This window comes from Schistocerca serialis, chromosome 9 (genome assembly GCF_023864345.2).
Source record: "Schistocerca serialis cubense isolate TAMUIC-IGC-003099 chromosome 9, iqSchSeri2.2, whole genome shotgun sequence".
Lineage (NCBI taxonomy): Eukaryota > Metazoa > Arthropoda > Insecta > Orthoptera > Acrididae > Schistocerca > Schistocerca serialis.
The window spans coordinates 336,553,844-336,570,659 of NC_064646.1; the positions used below are offsets into that span (position 1 = coordinate 336,553,844).

Sequence of the window (16,816 nt, forward strand, 5' to 3'; positions counted from 1 at the left end):
CAAATTGAAGTAACTGGGAGGTGATAATGTCACGTTGCGTAAACGATGTGGAGGTCTTGGAGGTTCCAATTGCACTTCCTTGGGATAATATTGTTTGACGCTTATTTGCAGTGTCTTCACTGCTTATCGTGAGATCGGGAGCGTTTGCAACAAGCTGCTAATGCGCTTAGAAGTTAACATACACTACGTATGTGTTTGCATATGTTCTTATTTATGCCCTAGTTCAAACACGTGCAGTAATACCTGTGTGTGCACGTATAGTATTGCAGTCATCACATGTCATTTTACATCGATAGTGAACATCCTTTACTTACACTTCACTTATTGTTAACCAGGAATACACTGGCATTTGCTTTCTTTCTTTAAAATCATCTCCTTTTTTGCAGATGAATTTGACTTGTGGCTACGACGAATTTCTTACCTTTTGTTTGCATTATATAGACGTTTCACGTTCTGTCAATGGAGAAATGGTTTTTGTATAGGTTGTTCGGAGATTCCCGTTACAAACTTCTAGAATCTGTTGAGAGAACTGAGTAGATAATATTTGGAATTGAAACCCGTATCCGAAAACGTACCGTTTGTGTGCTACAACCATTTGAAAACATGTTGGTAATTCGACCACTTTTACAAGTAATTTATTGGGCGTGGCCCAGTGCATCACATGTTCAACAATTCCAGTCATTAATAACCAAAGAAACAAAAAGGAAACCTAATCACTTTTCACAAACGCTGTTGTTTACGGTACGGCGTCTCCCAATTCGGTGTGCCGCGTCTCCTTGGAGCACCACTGTTACGTCTGCTGACATGGAGGTACTCTTTCTGGAAGCCGTTTGATGATTATGGTGAAAAAGGCAAGCGATGGAGTCGGACGTTGTGGATAACGATCTTGATAAAGGCGACGAGCAGCTCTTCCATTACTGTGAGCTTCACCATTCAGAAGGATCATGTTGGGTTTCTTCTGCAAACGCGTACTCAAGCGTGTTACTCTTAACACACACGCGCGCGCATATGAAGCTCGAACCAGGTCAAGTTAGGATAAATGTCAAATGACATCAGCCGATCCGACGTAAGCACCTCCCCACCATATCTACCCTGTTGCATACCTACCTAGCAAACATGTTTTCAAACTGCTGGCACACAGAAACGGAACGTTTCTGGACATGGGCTGTGTGTGACGGGAATTTCCGTATGCATTCTGTGGCAGAAAATCCAGCAGTCTACGTTATTGGCATAGTTCTTCTGGATGTAGGTTGCAAATTCTTGATGTTTCTTCATTGTCATTCATCCTGTCGAAAACAGCAGGAAGCATCGCATTAACTATTTGAGTCCCAAAAATATGAAAAAAAATATTATCTTAAAATTTTTCACAAAAGTTACTTTTATTATCACAGTAAGCAACGAATACAAAAGGAAATTGACAAAAAGTAAATCATCAGTTGTTTTAAGAAGGTAGTTTCATTTTGGAACGAGTAGGACATAGTTATTTCTGCCCATCATTACATGTGAGATATTTTGAAGCAAATTCGCATTTTCCTAGTCGCAATCTCCACATCTCGAAACTTCCATGAAGGTATAATGCATAAAACAAATCATAGATCTAAATAAAAATCTTGTATCAAAACACAAATTCAGATTACAGATATAGTACCTAATCTCACTGTCAGTGATCTCAACAATATGGCCACTGTAAAAAAAAAAAAAAAAAATCACGTAGCACAGTCTCCGTGCCCCCTGTTGCTGAGAACGTGTCAAGTGACTGCTGCAACGCACTACACTCGTAGAACATCTCAGAGTACCACCGGATGTCTGTCTTGCAGCACCGTCGGTGGTTTCATGTTAAAGGCATTGGTACTTGAAAACAAAATTAATAATATACTGATTTCAGGCAGAAACGAGTGGTACTCAGAGTGTTAAATGTAACAGAACCTCTCTCTTACAGCAAGGTTCTGATAAGCTTGTAAAAATCCGCTTGTTATCCTCTACTGTTGGTTTCTGACGTAGTTGTTAATGTTCATCCTCTTTGCGCTGACCACGTGCCATGTACAGTACACCTTGTTTTTGGAACGTCCATTGTGGAGTTTAAAGCATTACAGGGAGACTGTGCCAAGTTTGACATGAAGACTTTAAGGGGAGATCTTGGCGGTTTTCAGTTTCAAACAATGAAAAAAAAATTGGACAGCGCTTGACTGTCGCTCCAATTGGAAATGAGAGAAGTGAGAGTACATGGGAATCATTGTCTTATGTCGCAAAAAAAAAAAAGGTTCAAATGGCTCTGAGCGCTATGGGACTTAACATCTGTGGTCATCAGTCCCCTAGAACTTAGAACTACTTAAACTTAACTAACCTAAGGACACCACACACACATACATGCCCGAGGCAGGATTCGAACCTGCGACCGTAGCGGTCACGCGGTTCCAGACTGAAGCGCTTAGAACCGCACGGCCACACCGGCCGGCTCATGTCGTCAAATACTAGTAATGTAATGAGCTCAAAATAAGAGTTACTAAGTCTATGCGTTCCATCAATACATAAGTCACTTACATACTTAAATATTTTACCTCGCGTTGTGTTCATTGTTATTAATACAAAATGTGAACTGTAGTTGTGAGCGCAATTCACTTACGATGTCGTTTGGTGTGTGCAACACTACGCATGGACCATCACTCAAGTTTACTTAACTTTGGTCCCATCATTCTAGTGTTTGATGTAGGTAGAGCACAAATTATAATTCTGTTCAGTGTTGTACAGATCTTGTTTTGTTTACCGGTATAGGTATATTCTTTCCAATTTATAATCAGTCGCTGAGTACCGAATTTTGTCCAGAATAACTTGAAATGGAATTTTATTTGCTGTATCTGCAGCGGTACTGTTCTTTTTCTAAGAAACTTAAACGGTTATGATAATTTTCATATTCAACATGACAGGACAAGTTTCACTAGGCAGTTTCCAACTTCAGCTTGATCCAGTTCCATTCTTGCTGGACATACTCCTGAGATTTTTATGCTTGTCTAGCAGCATTGAATGCAAGACACCTTTATGTGTAAAGGTAAAATTGCCTGGACGATGGCATCAGCAATACTATCTTATGGTACTGTCAGCAACAACTTTAAACCCACTGTTCTGGATATACAATTAATGCATCGTCTTCTGTTCGTGCTTCAAGCTCTGAAAGTGATCGAAGGCTAAGAAATTCAGTTCTTCGCACCTAAAGTGTACTTCGTGTGCCAGTGCTAAATGTTCCAACAAGCACATTTCTGTAGGTTCTTCATGATTACAGAGGCAGCACCTCAGCGTCTGTTATCAACAGCACCCTCTCCATGATGGCTTCGCTGCTCACGTACTTATCACAACCAGAATTTTTGTTGCGAAGAGAACCTTGAATGTGTTAAATTTGTTGGCTGCGAAGGGGCAGCACAACGTTCAACTTTCATGGATGCACCTTAGAGACGTGTTGTCTAAAAAGTTTTCGTTGTAAGCATACGTGCGAAGAGAGAGAGAACCAGACACATTTTTATGAGGTAAGTGTTTTGTGACCATAACGGACTGTAGTTTTCTGAGGCTTGCAACGCTGTGTGCTGGAGGGGGTTGCCTTGACCAGAGTGAGCATTCAAGGAACGCGTAGTACAAAACTCATGATGTGTACAGTTGCGCAAAGGATGTCGGCAAGAAAGCGATGTTCTGACAGCTCTTCATAACTCTCTCATATTAGGGGAAAAGAAACGCTGGGATACCGGAAACTGAGCGTAAGACAGGTCCCAAAACCGCTGAAAGAGCAGCACAAGAAAAATGGGGTCAGTAGCAGCCACTATTGTCAGGAACGACTTGGATTGGATTGGTGAGGATTTTCTGAGCTCTTTTGTAACTGGAGATGAAACGTGCGTCGCTCATTACACACCTGAGAGAGAAAGACAGTCGTCACAGTGGCGTCACACCAATTCCCCAGCTGCTGAAATATTCAAAACCATATTTTTGGGGAAAAAAGCATGGCCTCAGTGTTTGGAATTGAAAACACACACAATTTTGGTCGATATTTCTGCCTTGAGGGAGATCTAACCACAACAACGTTGTGAGACTCTTAAACTCGAAAGGAGCATTCAAAACAAAAAAAGGGGGGTTTATGCTGACGAGAAGAGTGCGTTTGTTGCACAACGCCCTTCCTCGTACAGTCGTAAGCACCAAGACACCCTTAGACTCGTTTGGTTGGGATGTTTTGAACAACCACCCACAGTCCCATAACTTGGCGCCTACAGGTTATCATCTTTTCACCTTCGTGAAGGCTTACATGAGTGGAATGAAATTTTCAATCGACCAACAGGGGTAGAAAGAGGTTCAGAAGCGGTGGAGACAGCTGGCGGGAGAATTCTTAGAGAAGGGCATAAAGAAGCTGGTGCCACGGCTCATCACGTGCATTAACTGGTGGAGAAACATTCAACAAGTGTATCAATAGCATCCTGTAATTCTTTCCAAATACAAGTTTTCTAAAAAAAAAAAAAAAAAAAAAAAAAAAGTAAGAGTAGTACACTTACTCTCTGAACATATTTCGTACACAGAGGTAACGGCGCCTTTTCAGCGCTCTCTGTGGTGCCACGCCGAAAAATTCTTAGGTGTCATTCTGCGGTTGTTTTGAAAGTGAGAAAGTTCATGTACGGTTTTTTAGCTGACTACTTTTTCGGAATCGTGCCTGCCGTGTGCTCAGAGTGTGAATTCACGCATATATCACGAAAAATGTTTGAAGATTGGCGTAATTAAACAATGGAAAATCCAGGATAGAATGATGACAATATTATGAAAAGCATATATTGCAATTCATCGTATAGCGGAGGTGTTGAGTCGCAAATAGGCACAACACAAAGCCCGTTACCCACAAGACCTTCTTCCGATTAGACACACACACACACACACACACACACACACACACACACACACTCACACTCTGTCTCTAACTGTCGAGGTCAGACTCGATTATGATTGGTGTAAATATTTTTATATGCCGGGTGCCTCTGTAAAGAGTCGTTCAGGCGCATTTTATCTGTTTTTGCGGCAGAGGTTTGCAATTTTATTCTTGCGTTGTGTAGCACTGTCACGTACCACGCCCCTTTCTTGCGACTTCCGGAAACCTAGCTGAGGGTGATTATTTTCAGTTTGCTTCAATCTGGTCGCGTGCTGCCTCTGTGATATTCTACCTCTTTGCAGACGCCTTTCCGCACTCGAACGCTCAAACTGCTTAGTTTCACTCGTGTCGGAAGATGTAAGACACCCACGGAAAACGCTACGAACACGATCACGCTAGTAACTGAATACAATAACAAAAAGCGCGCCACGCGAGTCGCCCCATCGCCAAGCGCTAGCTTCGGAACATTTCGGCTACCAACGATCGCGTTCGGAGCGAAGCCGCGGCTGCCTTCCTGTCTCTAAGGTCGAGGTTCTCCCACTGCTGAACTACGCCAGTCGTTCACCAGTTGCGGGTGTGTTGGCAGTCTGCTGCTATCGTCTTCACCCATCGTTTCCGTACGCTACTTGTGTTGAATACAGTGTGTGTGATGGAAATAATTACGACGACGAAAGGGAAGCCGTGTCTTCTTAAGGATGGCCATCGCTATCGGGTGCACAGAAAAAGTGCTCAGTACACAAATTGGTTATGCGTGAATTCGGAACGGTGGAAGTGCCGAGGCCGTTTAAAAATTGCGAATGGCAAAATCATTCGTGAACAGCAACATTCTTGCTTACCTAACGAGAGAGATGTGCAACTTAAAAAACGAATGCATAATTGCAGGGTAAGAGTCTGCGAAGAAATGGCAGTGCCTGTTTCCCAAATTTTTAGAGAAGAATTTCGAGATATGAATGGGGAAGGTTTAGATTTCGTCGGAAATATTCCAAATTACGAGAACTCAAAGACTGGATTGTATAAAGCAAGAAGAGAAGCTATTGGGACGAACCAGAAACATAGCTCCAGTTCGGAGAGTCAGCTGAGCGAAGACAGTTGGAAGTTTACTGAAGGTAATGTACAGCAGGGTCACTGTAAGCCTGTACGTTTTTCTTTATTACTACTTATATGCTGTCTGACAGGCACATTTAGGTCCTACCATTGTAAATACAGTATTGAGTGAGATCTAAAAGAGGACGCGCCTTTGACAATTCGAGAGTTTTGCAATAATAGTGTACGGAAAGTTCTGGTTGAGAATTACGAATTATTCCGGTTAAAGGGGACGACTCACCAAAGAAACGCTGCATCGTCCAAAGGTATACGAACAAAAGAGATATTCTGAAAGCTAGCTAACCTCTGTGCCTTTTGTTAGTGTACCTGTCGGCAACGCAGCGCTTCTGCCATTGGGTGACTTGGACCCATTATTCTTGAATAATTCGAGCCTTTTGTTATTGATTCGACGAAAACAACTGCTGAAGGATACGTGCTGTACTCGAGGTTGTGTGTGTATGTCAGCTGGCAAAATGCACAGTACATAGTCGGAATGAATTTAGTCATGGAAACCACGAGGCGGTGCAGTGTAAGCATCATAAAACACGATCTTTTCCTTTCGTAAACATTTCGTCAGCTAAATTTGCGTTATTACTGCCAGCAGCAGGTATCCTATCTTCTAGTTGCACGTAGTCCATAATATGTTCCTGTACCACCCCCATCTGACAATGAGTTTGCTGGCACAAAAATTAGTTAATGCTTCAGTAAATAGGTTTGCGTACTATACTTGCATTAAACCGTCAGCTAAAATCATAAATACAGTTTGGTTCAAATGGCTCTGAGCACTATGGGACTTAACATATGTGGTCATCAGTCCCCTAGAACTTCGAACTACTTAAACCTAACTAACCTAAGGACATCACACACATCCATGCCCAAGGCAGGATTCGAACCAGCTACCGTAGCGGTCACGCGGTTCTAGACTGAAGCGCCTAGAACCGCACGGCCACAACGACCGGCTAAATACAGTTTGTCATATACAATAGATGCAATGAATAAGAGAAACAAGACCAAGCGGTGGATCTTATTTAATTAGTACATGAGATTGACTGTTAAGTGTCATTTCCAATTGTGTGAATTCGTACAAAAAAATATAAATCATTTGATAGACATCCGTTGATTTACATCTGTGTATGTTGTCGTTCTAATAGATAAATTTCTCAGCTTTCTACTAGAATATTCAGAGTGGTGATTTCTCTTATTGTTCTCTAGTAGTTCACGTACTTCAGTATTATCATCACATCAAATGTGAATGTACTAGTATGAAGCCTTTTGAACGTGTGGTATGTTGCTGTAGTGCTTCTTGAAGTACTGCTAGGTTTCAATATGTTTCTTACTGCTTCCTGATTACAAACTAATGATCGTACAGTTATAATAGTTCGCCCTTGTGCTATTCATATACATCGTACAGCATGTCTGAGTAGCTTAATTGATAGCTTTTACCGACAGCCATCCTGCGATATCTCAGTTGCTAAAATATAAGAACTTTTTCTACTATTAGTTTTAAAAGTGCTGTCTTTGGGAATATTTTGTGATAAAGCTGTGTCGGAACACCTTTATCACCAGTAACTTTCTCTGCTAATATCCCCTGCTTGCTTCTGATTTCTGATGTTGCCTATCGGGAACATTCGTATACTACGTCCCTCTGCGGTATTGTTGGTGTCGTGGGCTTTCTGAGCGAGGGCTTTGCGACGGGGCCAAAGAAAGCTACAAGCCTTGTTACATACGGCACAGCACGTGACACTATAGGTCTGCACGAATTGCAGTGACCATCTCCGGCTGGGAGCGAGTTGCTGTTTCAGAAGGGTTTGATAATTCCTTAACTGCGCAATAAAATACGTGCTGGATAGCAAACGACTAAGATAGTACCTTTAGTGGGTACTTTTTCGTTGACATATTGATCTCTCGAGGGCTCCGGATGCAGCCGAGCGCTCGCGATGCTTTGCGACTCGTGACGTCAGCGTGGCGTTTCCGACCACAAATATTTCAGCGCTGGATTTTCAGACAGTGAAAGGAAGCCGCAACAACGGGAAGCCTCCGCCGGCCATTTTGTAATATTATCCGCTTAACATTTTATCCAGGCTTCGGACTGTCTATGCACATAAACACAGGCATGTTTAAATGTTGTTTTTCATACCTTTTTTTCTTTCTATAACATTGCTGCAGCAAATGATTAAATTTCTTGTCTTATTTTGTGAATTATTATTTCTCACTGAATTTTTTGTGAGAAAACTAGAGGTGTTAAATATCTTCCTTCATCCCTAGACTTGTTGTATATCCTTACGTCTTTTAATCTTCTGTAAAGATCTGTGATCTTTTCTGACGATGGCCAATGGAATCTTATGTCAATTTCAAATATAGCAGATACACACTCGTTTTTCAGTCTGGACATCTGGTTCGTCAGGTGGGCAAGAATGTTGCTGTTCAGCCATGATTGCGTAAGTGCTGCCACCTGTTGGGCATAACTATGAAAATATCAACAAGTGAATGTAACCGTACGCAGCAGCTAGTGGCCTCCAGAATACACGGAAGTGGTTAGTTAGTTATATTTCCTGTGTAACTGAATATTATTATGTTATTTTGCATGGTGATTATCGAGTGATAAGTTTATTACAACAGTGAATATTTCAAAATTGTTTTAGTCCATAAAAAGAAGTCAAGTGTACAAAGTATGGCTCAAATGGTTCAAATGGATCTGAGCACTATGCGACTTAACTTCTGAGGTCATCAGTCGCCTAGAACTTAGAACTAATTAAACCTAATTAACCTAAGGACATCACATCCATTCCCGAGGCAGGATTCGTACCTGCGACCGTAGCGGTCGCTCGGTTCCAGACTGTAGCGCCTAGAACCGCACGGCCGCTCCGGATGGCTACAAAGTATGTTTTGAGCGCCTAAAATCATTAAAAATCAGCTAAAAGCACAAGAGCATAAAGAAAAATATTCCCTTCTGAAGAAAAAAAGCAAGCCTGAAGGGATTAAACGGCCTGGACACCTATCCTGTTCAGAGCTCACGCACAACCAGGTCATACTCAGCACATTTCCTGTGTACCCTGTGGCAATGACCGCCTTTGAGAAGATAAGGCTTCCTTTTCGTTGCAAATATACTCCGCAACAGAATTAAAGGACTGCTTTATCGAAAAACCGTAATTGCCCGCCATTGCGAATTTTAAGTGTGAAATTCGGCTCAAACATACCTACAACCCTCGTCTGTAACGTTGCAAAAGTTGCCGCCCTGCGACGCCACCCTTGGCCTCAACAACGCGACGCTTCAAACAGCCAGGTGTCGATGTATGCGAAAAAAGGACGAAAACAAGTTCCTGTGAGCTGTAAGGTCTCTTGCTGATGTCACATTGGCTCCAAATTTCACCACAATTCTACCCAACGGCACTGTAGCCATGCCACACGATGGGAAGATCGTAACAGCGCCTCTCCCCACATTTCACCCTTTATGACGCTTCTGCGATGGAGGCCCAAATCGCGACGCGGCGCGTTGAGATGTGATTTTCTTATTGGCCGAGGAAAAAATTTTAGACCCGCAGCCGCTCGGAATATACATGAAAAGGCTTTAGGTCGTGGCATAGAGGGCGCCAGTCAAGCAACCTCCTTCCCCGGGGCGTTAAGTGACTGTGACGACCTTCCTAACGTATGGCACATCACTGGTGGCGTTGGGAAGAATTGTGGTGAAATGTGGTGCCAATGCGACCCCACAACCCTTCACATTAACTTACGAGCTGTGGCTTTTGTGGTGTCACCGCCAGGTGGTAGCCTTTAAATCGGCCGTGGTCCGTTAATATACGTCGGACCCGCGTGTCGCCACTATCAGTGATTGCAGACCGACCGCCGCCATACGGCAGGTCTAGTCTAGAGACTCCGTAGCACTCACCCCAGTTGTACAGCCGACTTTGCTAGCGATGGTTCACTGTCTACATACGTTCTCATTTGCAGAGACGACAGTTTAGCATAGCCTTCAGCTACGTCATTTGCTACGACCTAGCAAGGCACCATATTCAGTTACTAAGAATGTATTCTGACAGATAATATTGTGAATCATGTACCGTCAAGAGCGACGTTCGTCATTAATGGATTAAAGTATCAAACTAATTACGTCCGCTTTCTGAATTCTCATTCCTTGTCATGTTCCAGACCTCGCGTCAGTATAGTTCTTACCTCCTCACGCCAGCCTGCGTTAGCTAAAACGCGTGCATTTCGGCCTCCTCTGGTAACACGGTGTTGGCTCTTCTGCCAACACAACAGCTTTTTTCACATTTTAGTCAAATTTCAAAGTTATGCCTTTTAGTGGGAGACAATTATTGGATTTAGAAAAAGGTGATGCTTTAATTTTCGTTGCACGGTGTATTTCCATTTCTCATAATGCATAGAACTCAAGTAGCTTACGCCGTCGAAACTACACAGAAACAAAAACGGTGGCAACACATTCGCTGCCGGTGAATGACGTAAATCAGCAGTGGGTGAGACTCTGGTCGACAAACCCACGGCGTAAAATTGGTTGGACGGAACTCGTATGACACCTACCAACGAGTTGGAAACACCACGGTGAGAAATCCAACGTAGCCGTGTTATTGGCCGTATCCCGCCATTTTGGCCTTTTCAGGAGGGATCTCATCAACTATTTCTGAATCCCAGGTACCGGTAGGATTTACCGATCGCTGCGTCACTGCCTGTCCATAGTATCACTTGCGCCGAAAGCCGGATTTTCACAGGAATTTTGCGCCGTGCAATCTGGGTAGGTCGTTCTGCGTCGATAGGAAACTTAAATACGTTACACATTTTTGTTTTCCCAGGAAATGAAACAGCAAGCACATTAACTATTCAGTCCACATGAGTTGACTGGGAAGTGTCTTCAAATTTGCGTTAGCCAAAGTATAGATATACTGTACAGTATTGATGGAAGACTACTGGGTTAGCTGATGGACCTTGAAGAATAGCATTATCTGCTGCACGTGTAAATTAGCAGGTTATCTTCCGCGGTACTGAAATGCGCCTGTAGTGTTTCAGCACACTTAATAGATTTTATATAAGAAATTCGCCTGCCTTGCAGCAATTGCTTCAATAGGATGCAGTATGCAACGTCTGACACTCGTCCAAAACTAGTTGTGTCGCACCTGACTTAAAGTTCTGGCTGACTACGTTACGCATTGCGTTGTCGGAAAACATCTCCACTGTCTTGTCACTGTAGAGCGAACGACGCACTATCCATTAAGCTACGTTTTCCTAGCTATGAGAATTTCCCGCAACGTGCTGCATACAAGGCGTGCGAGACCGCACCACCCACTCGCGCAATGCAGACGTGCCGGACCACATCCCTACGCAGTGCCGCTGCGGGCGCAACCTGTGGGGAAACGCTTGCCTACTGCGGCAGGAGTCGCAGCGATTTGCTTGGAGAAGTGGTGGAAGTCCAACTGAGCAGCAGCGGCTACTACGCAATAGCTGCGCGCACAGACAGCAAGAGAACAGCTAATTCTTCCGATCTAATTATTGAAACATCCACCAGAAATGTCAGCTACCTCAGAGGATGAGCAGCCTACAGAGTTGGTATCCGAAAAGCATATTTTGCGGAACGCGGCTGACGCCAATTTGAAAAACAAATTGTGAAAGGACTTAATTTGGGCAGAAGTTGAAAGAATAATTAATGAAATGTGGTATAAGAAATGTCTTTATGTCTAATGTAACACAGTCGGAAATATACAGGGTTATTACAAATGATTGAAGCGATTTCACAGCTCTACAATAACTTTATTATTTGAGATATATTCACAATTTTTAAATGGTTCAAATGGCTCTGAGCACTATGGGACTCAACTGCTTAGGCATTCACAAATGTTCGATATGTGCCCCTTTAGTGATTCGACAGACATCAAGCCGATAATCAAGTTCCTCCCACACTCGGCGCAGCATGTCCCCATCAATGAGTTCGAAAGCATCGTTGATGCGAGTTCGCAGTTCTGGCACGTTTCATGGTAGATGAGGTTTAAACACTGAATCTTTCACATAACCCCACAGAAAGAAATCGCATGAGGTTAAGTCGGGAGAGCGTGGAGGCCATGACATGAATTGCTGATCATGATCTCCACCACGACCGATCCATCGGTTTTCCAATCTCCTGTTTAAGAAATGCCGAACATCATGATGGAAGTGCGGTGGAGCACCATCCTGTTGAAGATGAAGTCGGCGCTGTCGGTCTCCAGTTGTGGCATGAGCCAATTTTCCAGCATGTCCAGATACACGCATCCTGTAACGTTTTTTTCGCAGAAGAAAAAGGGGCCGTAAACTTTAAACCGTGAGATTGCACAAAACACGTTAACTTTCGGTGAATTGCGAATTTGCTGCACGAATGCGTGGGGATTCTCTACCGCCCAGATTCGCACAGTGTGTCTGTTCAATTCACCATTAAGAAAAAATGTTGCTTCATCACTGAAAACAAGTTTCGCACTGAACGCATCCTCTTCCATGAGCTGTTGCAACCGCGCCGAAAATTCAAAGCGTTTGACTTTGTCATCGGATGTCAGGACTTTTAGCAATTGTAAACGGTAAGGCTTCTGCTTTAGGCTTTTCCGTAAGATTTTCCAAACCGTCGGCTGTGGTACGTTTAGCTCCCTGCTTGCTTTATTCGTCGGCTTCCGCGGGCTACGCGTGAAACTTGCCCGCACGCGTTCAACCGTTTCTTCGCTCACTGCAGGCCGACCCGCTGATTTCCCCTTACAGAGGCATCCAGAAACTTTAAACTGCGCATACCATAGCCGAATGGAGTTAGCAGTTGGTGGATCTTTGTTGAACTTCGTTCTGAAGTGTCGTTGCACTGTTATGACTGATGTGAGTGTATTTCAAGTACGGCATACGCTTTCTTGGCTCCTGTCGCTTTTTTGTCTCACTGCGCTCTCGAGCGCTCTGGCGGCAGAAACCTGAAGTGCGGCTTCAGCCGAACAAAACTTTTGAGTTTTTCTACGTATCTGTAGTGTGTCGTGACCATATGTCAATGAATGGAGCTACAGTGAATTTATGAAATCGCTTCAATCATTTGTAATAGCCCTGTATTGCTATTGAGCCTTTAACTACAGTTATGACAAGAGTGTTGTTATTGTCATCAGTACTGTGAACGGCGATTAAAATTTGGCCCGTTGAAGTAATCAGCGAGTCCGCTCCTCACACTGAATCCTTCAGTTTGGCGTAACCGCCGACTCCTGCCAAGGATATCATTTTGTCCATGGTCAGTACATTAATTTCCCATACATCTGCGTTGTAAGGCTGCGGTCACAGTGGCTCCGATGTCGGTGGATTCCGCCGACGACCGACATCGGCCAGAGATAGCTGATCGTTTCAAATCAATGCATCACTACGTGCACGGTCACACTATAGCAGATCCTATCTCCCGGAAGTATAGACTTCGGATGACAGTCGGTGGAATTGAAATCAATTTTTCTTCGGTCACATCGACCGACGTTCTAGCACACGAGCCGGCCGGAATGGCCGAGCGGTTCTAGTCGCTACAGTCAGGAACCGCGCGACCGCTACGGTCGCAGGTTCGAATCCTGCCTCGGGCATGGATGTGCGTGATGTCGTTAGGTTAGTTAGGTTTAAGTAGTTCTAAGTCTAGGGGACTGATGACCTCAGATGTTAAGTCCCTTAGTGCTTAGAGCCATATGAACCATTTTTGCACGGAAGCACAGTGCAACGGTGGTCCTCTCGTTTCCGCGAAGGCTGAACAAGTACTGAAGGCAACTCAGAGTGGGCGGCTGATAACTGCAAGAAACTACACTTGGCAACATTTTCCAAGACGGTCGAAAGAAATCACGCGAAGAAACTGCAGTTGAAGGAAACATGTGTGTCTCTTCAAAAATGGTTCCAATGGTTCTGAGCACTGTGGGACTTAACATCTGAGGTCATCAGTCCCCTAGAACTTAGAACTACTTAAACCTAACTAACCTAAGGACATCACACACATCCATGCCCGAGGCAGGATTCGAACCTGCGACCGTAGCGGTCGCGCAGTTCCAGACTGAAGCGCCTAGAACCTCTCGGTCACACCGGCCGGCTGTCTCTTCAGTGTTCAGAAACAAACCAGAGAAACTACAGAGAAAATAAGTTCCTCGTTATTTGGGTGAAGAGTAAATTACGAAAATTGCGAGAGAATCGCACAACAAATTGCTTCAGCTCCACGAGACACAGGAATGTCAGATTTTAAACAGGATTGTTGCTACAGATGAAATATTGATAGAGATTTTGCCGTCGCCAACAGTCCAAAGTCAAGATGATGATGATGATGATGATGATGATGATGATGATGATGATGATGATGATGATGATGATTATGGCTTATGACAGGAATAGACTGATAGGAACTGATAATGCTCAGGCAACCAATGTAACGGGGCGATCCTGCACAGACATTCTGCAAAATTTTTTGCGCCGAAAATTCGCCAGAGAAGGTCCCACGCTTTTGCAGCTGAAGTTTTCATTTTGCATGATAACACACGGTCGCATATTGGCGAACCAGTACGCTGAGATTTGGAGAACTGTGGATGGGAAATCTTTCCTCATCAACCCTACAGTCCTCACACAAGCCCACCAGAATTTGATTCGTTCTCAGAACTCTACGCTCCGGTGGAAACATTTTGTAGCCACTGAGGAGGCTTCTGATAACAGTGACCTAAGTTTACAAAAGACAGCGTATTTACACCACTGACTGTAACACTTTATTTCACGATTGTAATTCCGGCCTTAGGCCATTATCAAGTGCAGATTTTTGTGGCTTTAAGCCATGTCAACTTAAAGTGAGCTGACGCATTTATATGTCGTTGTCATTACTATTAAATACATTCGTGGCGCTGTTACATATTGCGAGCACACATATCCATATGTCATAAAACAACATAGTCTGTAGACACTCTTGTTCGTTAGCCCGTCACTAGTCACTTATTTCTTATTATTATTCACAGTCATGTAGAACATGACTGTGAATCCCAGTTATAAAAGGTTAATTAGTGACCTAAGTAATCCGACAGAACAACAAGGATGCCTTTTTAACAGGAAAACAAGACTTACCGAAGACTACTGTTATTGAGAAAAGTGGATACTACATTGAAATCCTTCAAAATTTTGTGAAATGAAAAAGAACTGAACCATAATTTTACATTACTAGATCTCAGGTTACCGTAAACGCGAGATGAGCCATTGCAAATGTGAAATACTGGTATATTAATAAACGATGTAACAGCCAGAATGTTGAGTGCAAACATGCATATATTGTGTTGTACATGTGCCAGATGTCAGTTTGTGGGATGCAGTTCCATGCCTGTTGCATTTTGTCAATACAGAGGCGATTAATGCTGGTTGTGGATGACGCTGGACTTGTCATCGGATGATCATGTCACATATGTGGTCGATTGGAGACAGTTCTGGAGATCTAGGAGGCCAAGGCAACATGTTGTCACTCCGTAGAGCATCTACATCTACATCCATACTCCGCAAGCCACCTGACGATGTGTGGCGGAGGGTACCTTGAGTACCTCTATCGGTTCTCCCTTCTATTCCAGTCTCGTATGTTCGTGGAAAGGAGGATTGTCGGTATGCTTCTGTGTGGGCTCTAATCTCTCTGATTTTATCCTCATGGTGTCTTCGCGAGATATACGTAGGAGGGAGCAATATACTGCTTGACTCCTCGGTGAAGGTATGTTCTCGAAACTTCAACAAAAGCCCGTACCGAGCTACTGAGCGTCTCTCCTGCAGACTCTTCCACTGGAGTTTATCTATCATCTCCGTAACGCTTTCGCGATTACTAAATGATCCTGTAACGAAGCGCGCTGCTCTCCGTCGGATCTTCTCTCTCTCTTCTATCAACCCTATCTGGTACGGATCCCACACTGCTGAGCAGTATTCAAGCAGTGGGCGAACAAGCGTACTGTAACCTACTTCCTTTATTTTCGGATTGCATTTCCTTAGGATTCTTCCAATGAATCTGTCTGGCATCTGCTTTACCAACGATCAACTTTATATGATCAATCCATTTTAAATCACACCTAATGCGTACTCCCAGATAATTTATGGAATTACCTGCTTCCAGTTGCTGACGTGCTATATTGTAGCTAAATGATAAGGGATCTATCTTTCTATGTATTCGCAGCACATTACACTTGTCTACATTGAGATTCAATTGCCATTCCCTGCACCATGCGTCAATGCGCTGCAGATCCTCCTGTGTTTCAGTACAATTTTCCATTGTTACAACCTCTCGATACACCACAGCATCGTCTGCAAAAAGCCTCAGTGAACTTCCGATGTCATCCACAAGGTCATTCATGTATATTGTGAATAGCAACGGTCCTATGACACTCCCCTGCGGCACACCTGAAATCACTCTCACTTCGGAAGACTTCTCTCCATTGAGAATGACATGCTGCGTTCTGTTATCTAGGAACTCCTCAATCCAATCACACAATTGGTCTGATAGTCCATATGCTCTTACTTTGTTCATTAGACGACTGTGGGGAACCGTATCGAACGCCTTGCGGAAGTCAAGAAACACGGTATCTACCTGTGAACCCGTGTCTATGGCCCTCCGAGTCTCGTGGACGAATAGCGCGAGCTGGGTTTTACACGACCGTCTTTTTCGAAACCCATGCTGATTCCTACAGAGTAGATTTCTAGTCTCCAGAAAAGTCATTATACTCGAACATAATACGTGTTCCAAAATTCTAAAACTGATCGACGTTAGAGATACAGGTCTATAGTTCTGCACATCTGTTTGACGTCCCTTCTTGAAAACGGGGATGACCTGTGCCCTTTTCCAATCCTTTGGAACGCTACGCTCTTCTAGAGACCTAC

At 43.6% G+C, this 16,816-nt stretch overlaps 1 protein-coding gene across 8 annotated transcripts in view; it reads left to right on the forward strand.

The window, feature by feature from the left end:
• Positions 1–16,816, forward strand: part of LOC126419898 (protein bric-a-brac 1-like) — a 459,260-nt gene that overhangs the window by 229,887 nt on the left and 212,557 nt on the right. Inside the window, exon 1 of one of the 8 annotated variants that reach the window (XM_050087162.1) lies at positions 5,484–5,997. The exons of the other annotated variants lie outside the window; for them this stretch is intronic. Coding sequence (XP_049943119.1) covers positions 5,541–5,997 — 457 coding nt within the window. The 5' untranslated portion in view covers positions 5,484–5,540. Of the gene's footprint in view, positions 1–5,483; positions 5,998–16,816 lie in introns of those variants that run through there. 8 annotated transcript variants of the gene reach the window in all.